Source organism: Rhinopithecus roxellana, chromosome 13, assembly GCF_007565055.1.
Source record: "Rhinopithecus roxellana isolate Shanxi Qingling chromosome 13, ASM756505v1, whole genome shotgun sequence".
Classification (NCBI taxonomy): domain Eukaryota; kingdom Metazoa; phylum Chordata; class Mammalia; order Primates; family Cercopithecidae; genus Rhinopithecus; species Rhinopithecus roxellana.
The window spans coordinates 93,289,159-93,304,801 of NC_044561.1; the positions used below are offsets into that span (position 1 = coordinate 93,289,159).

At 41.7% G+C, this 15,643-nt stretch overlaps 2 protein-coding genes across 2 annotated transcripts in view; both read right to left on the minus strand.

The window, feature by feature from the left end:
- Window positions 1-14,588, minus strand: part of SNAP25 (synaptosome associated protein 25) — an 88,095-nt gene extending 73,507 nt beyond the window's left edge. Inside the window, exon 1 of the mRNA XM_010355270.2 lies at window positions 14,409-14,588. The gene's annotated coding sequence lies outside the window, so the exon portion shown is untranslated. The remainder of the gene's footprint in view (window positions 1-14,408) is intronic.
- Window positions 13,609-14,059, minus strand: LOC104655784. Its single transcript, XM_010355291.2, has one exon. It carries the CDS (start codon window positions 13,984-13,986, stop codon window positions 13,609-13,611), a length of 378 nt encoding a protein of 125 aa, XP_010353593.1. The 5' UTR covers window positions 13,987-14,059.
- Window positions 14,589-15,643: the final 1,055 nt, after the last annotated feature.

Sequence of the window (15,643 nt, forward strand, 5' to 3'; positions counted from 1 at the left end):
CTGGATCAAGGAATCACATTCATATCTTTTTCCTCTGGTTTGCATACATTTTCATAAAGCTTACATGGCATGTGACCTAAGTAGGTCTGGAAGGAATCTTAGGCTTCATGGGAATTCACTACCCAGTTTAATATCCTGTGACAGAATCTTGGTTTGGCTCTAATCTTTGAGCCCTTTAGCCTACACAGGCCATAGGTGCCCCAGCTCATCCCTATATCTGTGCACATAATATGGTCATGATAGGAGGCAAAATGAGCCAGAGGAGGAAAGACGTGAATCAGAGGACCAGTTATCTCTCATTTTCCGCCACTGTGGACTGTCTGGATTTTATGAAGTTCTTTTCTCTCACTGTATCCTTGAGCTGTAAGTGTGCCTGGTCATGAAATCCGGGAGATAAATGAGAAAATGATGGGAAAGCAGATCTATATGATTCAGATCAAGGTTAAGTTTCTTTTTGTTGTTAGTAAATAGAAGGATCAAGTGCTAGAGTTCTGCTGATGTTATAGTGGGAAGGGGACATAAAAATCATTGAGCCCACAGGTGATTTGGTCTCTGATTAAATGCTGACTCTCAGAGATGCATTCTCTCATAGCTCTTTCTAAATCATCTTTTTACCTCCTTGGGGTAACACTCTATGTCTCTGTCCTACATTATTTAACTCATAGCATTGTCTTTCTCTACTAGAAGGTAAGCTCTATGAGAACAGGACTTCATCTACTTTGTTCTCTGCTTATTACCATTGCTTAGAACTGTGCCTCGTCTGTGGTGGGGACACAATCTATAATTGGCAAATGAAGTGTAACATGGAGGGAACATCCTGCAGAACGAGGTTAGTGTGAGCACAGAAAGGTGAAAGAAACATCCTTCCTCACTTCTCTGAAGTCTCCTTAATGTTCTCAGAGGTGAGTAGTTTATTCTTCCAAAGCAGCAGAGATTTTACCTGCGGTGTGCTATCCAACCCAACCTTTTGGAGAAAAGAAGGAAAGATGGCTTACTGTGTCTGCTTTGAAACTGGTTCTTCCCAACTGAATTGTGTGGTTCCAGCATGGAAATCATATTCCTCCATGCCACTCCACACCCACAATTGATTGGGCACTTGGTCCAAGCTGTGCCAATCAGAGATCTTCCTTGGTAGTTTTGAACCGAGGATACAGACAAAAATTGGCAGTTCCTTTTCCATAGTGGAAGCCCACAGAGTACAAATCGCATGTGCATGTTTCTGGTATGGGGAGGGAGGAAGTGTTTTTCAACAAGAGAAAGTGGAATCAATGTACAAAAAGAATCAGGGACAGGAGGTTGTGTGAGAGAGAGAGCTTTGGTAATGCTTGCACACTGGGCTTGAGTTGTTCCTGAATTCCAGCTACCTCTCTGCTTTTCCCATGGCTTGACTGCTCAAATTTACTTAGATTGTTTAAGCCAATAAATCTCAATTGTTGCCAAAATCACTTATAGCTGGGCTTCTATAATATGAAAAACCCAAATAGATGTAAGCAGTATAGGTTGAGTATCCCTTATCCAAAATGCTGGGGAGCAGAAGTGTTTTCCATTTCAGATATTTTTAGATTTTGTAATATTTGCATTGTGTTTTCCAGTTGAGCATCTCAAATCTGAAAATCTGAAATCTGAAATGCTCTAATAGGCATTTCCTTTGAGGGTCATATTGGTGCTCAAAAAGTTTCAGATTTTGAAACATTTTGGACTTGGGTACAATCTGTACATCCAAATTTTTGAGGAAGTTCTGTCTGATAGCTCAGGGTTATGAGAATGTTCCTATCCTGTTTTGTACAGTTTGGGCCACCATTTGAGGCCAAGACCTCTGAGTGTGACAACAGATGAGAGATTGCCTGATTGGGGGTCTGGAAACTCTGGGAGATTGGACCTGCACCAGAGAGAAAATTGGGAAGAGATGGAGGCAGATGTGGTAAGGCAGTAAAGGGCAGTGGAAGGACAGCTGAAGCTTGAGTCAGGAGCCTTGGCTGCAGTGCTCACCCTGTGACCTTGGTGTGAAATTTATCTCTGGGCCTGGTCATCTGCAATTTTTTTGAAAATACAATTTAAAAATCTCTGCAGGTGCTCCAAACCCATAATTCTAAGCAAGAGGAGGACAGGAAAAAAAGGGCAATGTAAGACATCAGGATCCTTTTCCCAAGGGCAATTGGTATTATGATCCAGGGCAGAAACAAGACATTGCAGGGCATGAGTAGAAAAGAACAGGATGACTCTCTGCATCTGTGGTAGCTCATTGCTGAGGGATAGGGGCAGGAAGTGTGGGAGGTGGCACAGAGGAGGAGTGATAGAAACTCCTTTATCCTTTGCACTGGGGACACCTTTTTCTCTTTGGTATCCTTCAGAGGCTACGGGCTAGGACTGCAGAAGGAGGGAAGGAGCTGTCCTATTATTTGATGAGATTTTAAGCTTTGGAGAGAAGATTCTAGGGGCTGGGATTGAGCCATTGTTGAAGAAAACAAAGCACAATAAAGGAGTCTGTTGGCCCCCACTCCACATACTTGTCCTCACTCTGTGAATGCTCACCTTCCTCATCCTTCAAACTCACTTGGATGAACACTAGCATCTTCATTACTAAATCAGAGGGTAAGTGGAGACTTCTATCCAATGGTCCAGGACAGCTCTTCTCTTGCTAAGTACCCAGTCACAGCTTTTGAAAAGTTGAGAACAGTGAAAACACCTCAGCCGCAACAGGCTCAGTTTGAGATAGATGTGAAAGTTTGAAGGAACAACTAAGATCTCTAGGGCAGTGGTTCTCAAACTTGAGCATGCATCAGAATCACCTGGAGATGATTAAAACAGAGGTTACTGGGTCTCACCCTAGAGTTTCAGATTCGGTAGGTCTAGGTGGGGCCTGGGAATTGCATTTCAAACAAAATCCTCGGTGATGCTGATGCTGCTAAACACCATAGTTGGAGAACAAGTGTCCTAGAGATTCATTGATTGCAGAAGGTCATTGCACTTGAGATCTTAAATTCAAACTCAAGTTCTCTCTCTTATTAACTGTGTAGAAGAAGGAACCATTTTCTCCCTCTCAAAGACTCATCAATTCCTACTTTGTCCCATAAAATGGGACTCTCCATTCTTTGGGAAGATGAGTGTTGGGATGATATTCCCTCCACCCCTTCCTTTACTTTCCCTTCCCACCCCTAACTAAAGTATTCTGTGAGATGGGAAATAAGCAGTGAGCAAGTATAACTCAGTTCTCCTCCTTGGCTTTTTCTCTGGGATCTGCCTACCTATAGCAAGCTTGCATTTTTTGCTCCCCTAGTTTGCAAGTTTCCGGAAGCAGGTTCTGTCACTTGGGGGAATGGGTGGGAAAAAGAGAGAAGGGCCTATGGTTCTCCAGCTATCCTGCCTGGCTGCACACATTTCTGTAGCCCCTTCTCCTTTAGCAGGTCCCAATGTCTAACCTTGAAGTAGAACTAGAAAGGAGTAAGGAAGTCCGACAATCTGACTCTGGCTGCTGGTTGTAATCTTTTCTTTTCTTCTTCTTTTTTCCCCCCAATTCTGCTTAACAAAATGCCTAGAATTTTAATCACTAACTCCTGTTTATGCATGAACTGGTTTGTTGGGGGAAGAGTTGTGATCAGCACCTTAGAATCCATTGAAGGACCTTGATTAAACAGTATTCTGAGTCAAGTGTGAAGTATAACACCTGCCACTCAAAAGGTTGCTGTAGAAATTAAATACAAAACAAGCAACAATAGCCTAACATAATATCTACCACATAGTAGATGCTCAAAAAAATAGTGTGAGTTTCAAAATCTTCCCCCAGCAAGCTCTCTTGTCCTGTAGAGTTTCTCCCCAAAGCAGAATTTGAAGTCATTGCTTTATATAGGGTTGTTTTGGAAGCCTTTTCCAACTTCAAAGAAAAATCATTCTGTGAATGTAGCCTAGGAGCATAGAATCTGCTATTCTTGTAACTTGCTTGTGCAGGTTTTATATTTATTGGTTTATGAATAAAACTAAAGGTTTTGACAATGAGACGATGCATGTAGGAATTTTGTATTCAAGGCTGGCTCCAAGAAAGAGTCTGGGTTTGCATCTCTCTGCTTGTGTATTGTGTGCACGTACAAAAACACATGTGCACACACAATATTTAATAAGAAACCTATCCCCACCCCTAACAAAAATCCTTAACACAAAGCTGAATATAAAATGAAGCCAACAGATGTAGCTTCAGTAATGGTTCACTAAATAGCTTATAGAAAATTTCTTTTTCAAAAGCTAAAGAATAGCGGGACATATTGCATATCATCTCTTTTAACTCCTCAAGCATCTTTAAAATCCAAGATGTTAAGGAAGAGGGGACCAGTGTTTAAATAACAACTGGGCCTCTTTGGGTATCTAAGCATTACTCTGAGAAACATGAGGTCATTCCTAAAGCAGAGATGCTAATCAAAGGCATTTAAAAATCTTCCCCCAAATAGAAAAATCAAAGGCTGTTGACATATTTCCCCATTTTATTATGCATGCTGATCAAGCTAAAAAATAATGTGATACCAAGACTTGTTTATTTAAGCAAACAACATAATAAGGAGGAAAAGAAGCATATGGCCTTCATGTAACCCATGATAAAGAACCCTGGAAATCTGGTATGGCAAATAGCAGGTAACTGAACATAACAACAGTTCCTTCCTCTTTCTCAGAGTGGTGGTGGTTAACTGCTTCACAAGCATTAGCTCCTTTAGGTCTCATGAAAACCACTTGATATATATGCATGGCAGCAATTGCTTTCCTTTTACAGATGTAAATGACAGTGAGGCTCAGTTCAGATTAGCTAAATTGTTCAGGGTTATACAATTGAAGTGGCAGAGCTGGCATGCAGCCAGCTGACTCTCCACGTATTGCTCAGTGAACTTGTTTGAACGCATAGTTTCTCCGGTCACTTATACCACCATATCTCACCTGGCTATTTAGCTCAGAGGACTCAGCTTTTTAGATTTGGCTGGCTCATGTTCTATGTATCAGCAGTGTGTTTTCTGTTAGAGGCTCTCAATGGATTTTGTGCAACTTGTGGGATAATTTATGGGGTGGTGGGGACAACCACAGACTTTGCAGTCAGAGACAAGTGTTCCGAATTCTTTTAAGGCTGCCATAGAAATTAAATGAAATAACATACATCAAGTGCCTAGTGCAGCACACAGTAGGCATTTAGGAAGTTAGTTACTTTTTTCCTTGTGTTCATTAAGTGGTAGTATCTTCAGTCTTCTCTGGAGAAAGTTGGATGAAGAGTAACTAACCCGTGTTTTCAAGAGAAGGAATGGGGAAAAAAGAAATGCAAAATTCAATGCTCAGTTGGTGAAGGATTTTCCTAAGGACAAATGGGACTGATTTAGCAAATCATGCCCAGGCTTATGATTCTCTCCCAGGCAAGAAGACACTGACTATTTGACAGGAAAGGCCAGAGATTGGTGTCTCTGAAGGACCCTTTTAAGGAAGCGGAATGGACATGAAAAACTTGTGTCCACCATGCCAATTCTAACAGCGCAGCAGCAAATATATGACCCTGAAGACAAGAGTTGGCCAAAGCCATAAATCTACCCCACTGGTGAGTGTAATATATGTCTCAAATGGATGTGTGAAATATCCTTTTCATCCTAGTGAACAGTAAAACATTTTAACTATCTATTTCATATATGCTAAATTGCTTGGCTTTAAATATGAAACTGACTTAAATTGTTCTTAGTGAATGGCTTTTAATCTCTGATATAAACCTGATTTTAGCAATGCCTTTATTAAGAATCCTCTGATCCTTTGTTAGCATTTTAACTCCTGACTCATAAGTGATAAAATAACAGATAAAATTATTACACCATTTGCCATAGTTTGGCAGCTAGTTAGGGTAAACCAAAGTAATTCCTTGGGATATAATTTTATTCTAATATTTAGAATGAATCTATGTGCAAGGGTACACAACAATTCTTGAGTTATTCTGATCATAACATTTGATCAATAAAAAGCAGAATTACTTACAGTGGTAGAATTCTTTTCTCTGCAAAGGGGTAGCTGGTATCCCCATTCGCTCACTTATTTCCTGCATACATGGGTGTGACAGGCACTGTTATAGGTACTGAAGATTCAAAGAAAGCTAAAATATTACCCTTGCTCTCAAAGACTTCCAAAGTCTATTAAGGAAGAGAAATACATAAGTAGGTAATTACAAAGCAGTGCGATCAATCTTACAAGGGAAATAAGAGCATTGCTCACTGGTAAGAGGTGAATTTCTGGAAGTAGGAGTTTGGGGAATTAAGACATAATTCCACTTGATCCTGAATCACTGAACCTTGTTTAATGATAGAAAGTTTTCAGAGGAGGAAAGTGGATTGGATTGGGAAGTACTCTCATCCAAAGGACCCATTCTTAGTCAACCTATTCTTGTATTGCTCCGTGAGTTTTAGAGTTGGGAATAGGATTTCTGGTGCAGGAGGTACCATGTTTCTTAAAGCTTGACCCTTTCCTCCCATGAGTGGCAGAAAGTGGTCTGTACAGGGAGAGATCCCAACAGACTGGGATACTGGAAGATAGTCATGTATTTAAGGGACATTTTAGTGACATCCTAGTTGATTGCCATGTAAATAGAGACAAGTTCACACAAAGACATACCTTAGATATTTACTGAGTTCTGTGATGGTTGAAGCTGGTTCTTAATATGTATTTGTTTATGATACAACAATCTCTCTATAGATACTGACAGCTCAGTAGAAACCTTCAATAGATTGTATATTTTGATTAGAGAGTCATAGCTCTTTTCTACACTGAGTTAATGTCTTAGATTCTAAAAGGCATCCCATTGAAACATGCCTTCTAAAATAATGACACCTCAAGAGGGGACACCTAGCATAACACATGGAGGGCAGAAACGTGACGATTTTATTTACAGCACTGACTTCAGGAACCAGTATATGTTTTCCTGGTACATGGCAGGTGTTCAACAGATATTTGTTCAATGGATTAATTAATGAAGAATGCCGTAATAGCAGCTGATTTATGATGAAGGAATACATGGGTAGTCATCGTGGAATTGGAAAAAGTAGATACATTCAGCAATTTCTCTGGTATAAATTAGGAATGGACTTTCCCATTAAAATAAAAAATTCACTCAACAAGGCTAATGCATATTGAAATAGTTTGCCAGTGTTCTTCCCAGCAGGCTTTCTGGCATTTATTTCTGTGCATTTTCTGTTTATTGATAGAGAAGTCACAGTGTGATTTACCTATACCTAGCTCCCAGACCGACTTCGGAATAACTGCAGGGAAATTTAAGACATCCACTGTTTTGGAATTTGCCAGTCATTATTCTTTGAAACTGTACCAAAAATGAGCATAAATAAAGGAGATCAACAACGTGGTCAGAGACTCTTCATGGAAAGGAAACTCTATCCAACTTGCAGGATTTTCAGAGCTCAATTGAGAGAATTCTCTGAAAGAGGAATGAGGCAGGAGTGTAGGGCTGAACTCTGGCCTCAGGGGGGCACCTAAGAGACTTTCATTTTTTCACTTGCTGTTATCAGTAAAGGACAGAAACCACTGATTCAAGGTTCCAGGCATAGAAAGTAATCTCTCAAGTTCCAGATCTGCGACTAGTGTCATCTGAATAAAGGAAGTGATGGGGAAGCTGGGACCAGATGGTCATTTTGTAGAACCTGCCACTTTGGAGGAAAATAACCTTTTTCTTTAAGTAAAAATGGACCACCTTGGAAGATTAAGACATGGCGAGTCAGCAGAAAGTGCCAACAGTCCCAATTTTAGACATGAGAATTAGACATCTTTGAGTAATATGAACCATATCAACAACAGCAAAGAAGAGGATGAAATATATTTTTCCACAACCAAAGAAAGCAAGCCATAAACCCAGTACAGATGTTATTCAGCGTCATTCGGGGGCAGGCATCATTTGACTGAATTTCTCTAGAATCATTGTTAAGCATTTAAAAGGAAATGCTAACCCTTAAATAGGATTTCCCCCTGTCTCTTTTTGGGGATACAGATTTGTTCTTACCAGTAAGTCAGTCACTGCTGAAGTTAACCTCTGTAGTCAACAATAAGAAAATCAGTTAGGATTTCCTCTTGTGATACCGTGTTTTGCCTTGGTGGAAAGATGCCAAAATCTGCAATAGGTTGTGACAAGGTGAATGTGGGGTTTTTTTTCCCCTCTGGGACATGTGAATTTATTTGATGTGTGACTATGAATTTAATTAATCAATGTTTTACCACCAGCTGCTGACCTCTGACTTCATAGGCTTTAAAGCTTCCTTCTCTCCTTGTCCCATGTGTTTAAAGCTTTCCTGTAATGTCATTTTACCCCACATCCTCCCAATGTGATTAGTTTTTGAGCTGGCTATCAGTATCATGAGATTCAGGTCACATAGGAATGTAACTTTAAAGTACTTTACAGCTCACAGATTCTATAAAATCTTCTGTTTCCTCTTTGCTAAGCGGCAGAGGAAGTAAGAGGATGAGTGAAGGAACTGCAGCTAATATATTGCTAAGTCAGACATAGGAGATGATCAAAAAGAGGTCTAGAAAGAAATTTTTAAAAAGTTAATTCAGTTGAAAACAGAATTATACAAAGTTTAGGCAGATTGTAGGAGACGGTATGTGCCAGATAGCTACAAATCTGATTGAGAAGGACAGGAAAAACCCAAAGCAGTGATGACTCAGAATAGGGCTTTGAGGAAGAAGACAGGATTTCTTAACTCTGGGAAGGCTTCAGAAAGATGAAGGCAAGCAATTTTGAGGGGGAAAAAAACTAAGGATTGGGCTAAGGGAGGCGATGAATGTAATTAATCTTCCAATTGGGTCCAGATCAGTTACTGAAGCATTATTAAGATGACGCCAGCTGAGGTCATCAGTCACTAGGTCAGGACCCATTGCCTGGGGTTTTCAGCACTGATTTCATTGATTTTTGAATAGTAGGGATATTGGACATCGTTAGTCTACTTCTATCATTCTGCCAATAAAGAAACCAAGTTCAACAGTGGTTTGCTGACTAATTTAAAGACTGTGTGATTCCAAACAGGAAATTACAAGCAGTTGTTTCAGGGCTAGAGCTGGGTCTCCTGACTCTGACCAGCATCCTTACCTTCAGACCTTGCTACCCAAGTGAGGAAGAAACGACTGCAGAAAAAGACATGTACATTCTCTATGCCTTATTTGGTCAATATGAAAAATGTGGATGATGCAAGAGGTAGGAGTAGCATAAAATATACTTCATAGCTTAATCTCTGGAGTCAGACTGAATACATGTAAGTCCTGGTTCTGCTCTGTGACAAGTTACTTACCCTTGCTGTGCCTCAGTTATCTCATCTGTGAAATGGAAATAATAATAGTAATCTGACCACAAGGTTGTTAGGAGGAAACAGTGAGCCAGTACGGGTAAACTCTTTTAGAATGAGGGTCACATTCTTCTTCTCTATAAGCCCATTCTGATTAATCACTGCTTTGGGTATCTCTGTCATTCTAAATCAATTTATGTCTTACTAAATGTGATATAATACTATATCTGAACATATGTGTCTGTGGGTTGCACTATTTATTTAGAAATCAGAAATTTCTTGGACTTCTATATTGGGTGAAGTGCTTGAGATCCTTGTGAAGAAAATTACGTAGAAAGAGTAGGTATTATTGTTAAGGCAATAATAGCAATTCTGAGGAGTTCAGAGTGCAGCTGGGATTCTCTAGAAATTTCTATGAAGTTTTTTTCCTCTTGTAAAACTTTTTTTTTTTTTTTTTAAGTTTTTGTCCACTCATCATGTCCTACTTCCTCAGTACTACGTCATGTCTCCTCCCTTTGCCTTACTTGATGTGTGTGTGGTCCCTGGACTCAGTTTAATAACCACCAACCTGACCTCCTAAAGCATCAAATGTCATTACCTCTAACTTTCCCCTAGGTAGTCGGCTTGGATATAAAAATGTTATCCTGTGGTGTCTCTGCTGCCAGCGTTTTAGTGAAGAATAGATAAGGATAGTCTCTTGATACTTTATAGCCAGAAATGAAATGGCAGTAAAATCTATATCTACCATTGCCATTTCTTCCTCTACATGAACCCACTGACTATTTTGGCTTAGCAATTCTGTCAGCATTTGGAATTTTGAAGCTCTGCTGTGAGAGGAGTAACCACAAGGTTAGAAAGGAAATGGGTGTAATCCAGACCTCGAGGGAGCCCTGAAGCAAGGGTAACTAGCAAGAGTCAGCAAAATAGGCAGGGAAAGAAATTTGATATACTGCCCACCACAGTTTTTCAAAATTCTACCATTCCATCTTTTTCCTCCCATTTTTAGCCACTTGGGGCTGGTTCTATTTGTCATGCTGCTCAAAACACGCTCAGAAGAACTGACAACTTTTTTCATTCCTCCAGTCAGTGCACTTGACAATGCTGAATATTCACAGAGGGCAAGAGAGTGTTCAGCACCATGTTTATTATTCAAGTGCACCTTCTGGGACCTTCTGGGGCATCTCATCACCAGATTCTTGACCTTCTTTTCAATCTGCCTGGCAAGTGCTCAACTTGCATAATTTCTTTTAGTCAATAATGGAAAATTGAAACTTGCGATTAACTTCCAAGCAGGAATTATATGTCTATGTAGGTACATGTATCCTGGAAAGTGATCTTAAAAGATGCTTCAGTAAGGACTGATTTTTTTTCATTGACCATCTCTTATGATACCAATTTGTGCCCCTCTACTTCTGGAAGAATGCAAATTAAATCCACTCTGTCAATAGTAATTTCTGGATAGTAAAAGGACCTGGTTACTTTGTTATATCAGCTTCTGCTCAGAAATCAACTTTAGAGGATAAAGTACCAAATTCTCAGCTTGACATTCAAAGCCTTCCACAGAAGGCTCCAACTCTGCATCCTAGCCTATTCTCTCCAAGCTTCCCACTCCACCCAAATGAATGGGCATTTTCAGGGTTTGCTAACTGTAGAGTGGGCTTGCCTAACGTGATATTCTGCATATGCTGTGACTTCAACTTAGCAGAACTCTCCCATCTCTCTGAAACTTCCAAAAGCTATCTCAAGGCCTGCCTCTTCTCTCAGATTGTTCCAGTCCACTGTGATGTTACCCTCCCGAATTTACATTACTTACTGTTGGTCACATTCACTTGGAAATTAATCACATATGTCCTCATAATTTGTCTTCTAATGTTTTATTGCATTTGGTTCTGGTTTTATTTATTAACTTATTGTTTATTGCTTTTAATAAGATTGCTAGATGCTAAACTTATTGAGGTCAAGACAAAAACCATGAGATTTTATATCTCCCATGGGATTCATTGCTGTATCTGGTGAATACCGATTGATCAATATCTTCCTATCAGGTTGGTCCTTACTGACAAGGGATGACATTGCAGAAAGTATCCAGTGCTGAGGCTTAAAACATGGATTTTCCTTCCTTTATAGAATTGTAAAGCAGTCCCATAATGTGAGAAACATTGTTTATTCATAGTGAATTATCTAAAAAGCATATTTTCTATCTTTCTCCTTCATGTCTCCTCTCTCAACCTCTTTCTCAGATTATTTTTCTCATTTGTACTAATCATCAAACCTCCGTGTTATGCTGATGGCCGACTGCTTACGCAGCTTCTAAGTGTCACTAGCAGAAACATGTCTCTCAGCTGATAACCCTCCCTCAAGGGTTAACATTTAGAGCCTAGGAATATCTTTAGACAAGCTAATTAAGGGGTAATTTGCATTGTGTTTGTGCATATGTGGTTGTGTGTGTTTAATAAAATAAAAATAAAATTGTGAATTCTTGGGAGATTTTGCCATGAAGAGGTTAAGAGGATTGTAAATTATTCTGTAATTTGAACACTGAGGTGGTAATGCAGTAAATATCGATGAACAAACAGGCATCAGAGGGTCTGTGTGAATGACTCCTGGCTCATCCTATGTCCATCTGCTCCTGCCTCTTCTCACCGCATTGCCCTGGATTTTAAAAATTCAAACTTAAAATAGGAAATTTCTCAATTTTTTCCCCAGAAGCTTGTCAATGATATAAATATTAAATTCATGGTTCAATGATATATTTTTTAAATTTCTCAGTAAGTTATTCTAAAATTAGCTTTCTAATTGTGCACATTGCTTCTTTCTCTCAGCTCTGCGCCCTTTGACATCTTCACTGCAGTCCTCTACTTCCCCCGCTCCTCCCCAGTCTTCCACTAGCAAACAAACCCAGCAGTAATTACTAATGTCCAAGCACGTAATTCCGGCAGCATTAGGCTTTTCATTTGACGCAACTACGCAGACAGCTGTCTGGACATGCAGCATGAAGTTAAAGCATTTTTTAAAATTCCTGCCCATATTTTCTCTCCTCTACCACTAAAACACAGTTGTTTATTTTTGTCTGCAGATTGTAAAGTTATAAACTTCTCTTATACATTTACATACTCTTATATAAATGTCCACCCAAATAATTTTACATCCATGCACAATAACAGATCAATATATACATACATGGAAACACATAGTCATCTATAAAAAGAAAAACACTAGGAAATAATTAAATAGCTGGGAATGAAATCACCTTCTGTATATGGACAGGAAATTTTAGTATCTGTAGCATACAGATGATAGGAAGTATGACTATTTAAACACAATCCAAGGTCTCATTTGGGGTCTTTTAAGGGGATCATGATAGCTTTTCTTTAATGTGTTGTATAGATTATTACAATGACGCTGTTACTCTTTTTTGCTAACTACTCAAATGGCATAATTTTGACACTGGTCATTTTTATGCCAGTTTTATCTATATCAAACAGAGAGAAATATCCTTGATGACTTTTGCTCTCTCAGATGCTCTAAACCTCAGAGTAGAAAATGGTTAAAGTAAAATCCCGCAGTGCCATAAGAGAAATTGCAGTAGATCTTTAGGTCAGAGTTCAGTTCTAGTTTAATACCGTGGTTCTTTACCTGCGTTTCCCTGAAGGACACACTTCGATTCTCCCGAGGAAGACCAGTCTTAATGTTGTCAAAATCTAAAGCTATCAGCCCGTGATAACCAGTGCTGATAGGAAATACTTCCAGTAATTCAGAAACCATGGCCAAAGAGATTAAGTCTATTCAGTACAGGACCAGCAAAATTTCTCAGATATATGTTTTTGTGGATGAATACTTGTGTTCATGCCTGATTGCAAGGATGGGGGAAGAAGGAAAAGGAACAGTGATTCATTCTTAAAGTTGATTTTGCTTAGTTCAGCTAATCTCACATTTTTATCAAATGGAAACATAGCGATGTATCATCCCTATAAACAGATAGCATTGGCTTCTTCGTATATACAGTACTCACACTTACCCAAGATCTGTAGACAGATCTACTCTGTGTTAAAAAACAAAACCAAACAAAAACCTTGGTACCCTGCTGAAGGATAAATGCATATTTTTTAAAAAATGTATTTATTTTCTACCTAAAATAAGGGTCAGAGGGCAACACAGATTTCCACAAGTAGACTATTATTTTGTTGAAGCTACGCAGGAGGTAAGGAGGGGAACAGGAAATTGTCTGCAAAGGAGTCTCTGTGAGCAAGATTTATTTCTTTCTTGTTTTCTTTAACCCTACCATGACTCCTCTATTAAGGGTCTCCGTAAGACCGGGGTCTCAGAGAGACAAATTTGATCTCCAGCCCTCGCACGTCCAGCCCTGGCCAGGCATTTCTGCCGCAGGCAGATGCGGCGCTGCGGCCGGACCGCTGTCCCCGGTGCTGAAAGGTCGAGGGCGCTCGCGCGAGCCCGCGGTATTGCTATCCAGGGTGCTGAGCGCGGGCCGCCGCAGTCCCCGAAGCCAGCCCACCCGCGCCAGCCCTCCGCAGAGCCCTCCCACCCGGCACGACCCGCCCGCCTCCCGCCAGCCTGCAGTTGACGTGGAGCAGGCGGCATAAATCAAGTCCGCGGGGCATGGAGGCTGCTGTCGCTGCAGCAGCTCAGCTTGCCCGGGGCGGGAACTCCCCCTTTCTCCTTTCGCTTCCCCAGCACCCATACCCTGCTTCCCCCTTAATTCTTCCCTGGATAATAGTACCCTAACAACAACAGTCAAAATAATAGGGTTAGAACGACGGGGGAGAAACCTAACAGCCTAAATATCTCTGAAAACTGCATCGCAAAATGGAAGAAAGAGGGGGTCCCACTACTGTTTCAAAAGAGTAAGTTATTATTCGGTACGTACCCTCGCTCTTTCTCCCCGTCGCTCCATTTGCAGGGCTCCCGTTTCCCCTTCCCCCAGCAGCTCACCTCGAAAACACTTTATAAAGCCCCCACCAGACGTGCACACACGGAATACCGCACCCTAAGTGCACCAATACTTGTATTTACCCAAGCCCGCTCGGAATGCCCAGCTGCTGTCCCTTCTGGGTATGCAGCCATCCCCAGCCAGAACCACGACCTGGGGAGGGGGCTCCTTACCTGGGCTTCTCGGGAGGGTTGTGTTCTCCGGGCCTCTGCAGGTTGCAAGTGTGGAAGAGCCGCCGAGCAGGGAGGGAAGGAAAGACAGCGCCTGACCTCCCCGAGGTTTCGTCTTCAATGCAACGTGAGCTCTGCCCTCATCAAAGATGGCCGTCCGTTTTGACGTCAGCAGCTTTTAATAGCCGCCCGGCGAGGGGCGGGAGGAAATGGGGGCGGGGCTCCGGCGGGGGCGGAGGTGGGGCCCGGGCTGCGGCGCGCTTGACTCGGCTCCCCGGCGCTGCCCTGCAAACCTCCGTGTTTTCACCTCTTATAAGCACCCAAAAGGGGCGACTCTTATGACTCCATTTTAACACTCGGTCTCGGGCAAAAGCGTTCATCCCGCAACTGCATTCCTGATGTTCTTTGGTGTGTGTGTGTACATATGTGCGTATGTATATATGTATGTGTGTATATATTTTATAATACATGTATAATATATGTATAATTTGTGTGTGTGTGTGTGTGTGTATATATTTCCCCCCACCCCCATCCCCACCCCCGTTCAGTGGAATCGGTGATTGAGTCATCTAAGGAGAGGGGAAGGCAGAGGGGGATAAAAGGTAGTGATGGGAGGGGTGGGGGAAATTTCTGCGGCGATTTGTTTTCTCCAAAGAGGGTCCGGAGGGGCATCCCCGTCCACCCTCGCCAGTTCCATATATGGCCAGACTACGTGGGTTGCTATTTTTATGAGTGATTGCTTCATGTTATCGAAGCAGCGTCGAGGTCTTGCAGCTCTCGTTGCTGTGGTCAGCCGGGGAGCGAGGCTGGCGCACGTTATTTTGAAGTACGTCAGAGCCAGGCTCTCTGAGCTGTTGCAGGAGTCGGGGGAAGGAGAAGGGAAGCGGAGTTAGCCCAGCCAGCGTGGGTTTGCGAGGACTCGAGGCTTGAAGTTGAGTTGTTTGCCGAGGACAAAAACGGATGACGCTGCTTTGGGTGGAATTTGCAGTCGGCGCTGGGGTTTTGTGCTGGGTGTCTTAGGGGTACCCCCACAGAGGCACGGACGCCCCGAGGGAACCTTCCAAACGGCCAGGAGGAGGTGGGGGCTTCAGAGCAAGGACGGCTGGGACGCTGCCGAATCTGGTGGTTCACTCAATGTGCAAACCCCGGGGACCCGTACAGGCTGCCTCGGGGGGCCCTAGGATGCTCAAATCAGGGCGGGGAGACAAAGGCTACTTGTGCTGGTCATATTAGAGATT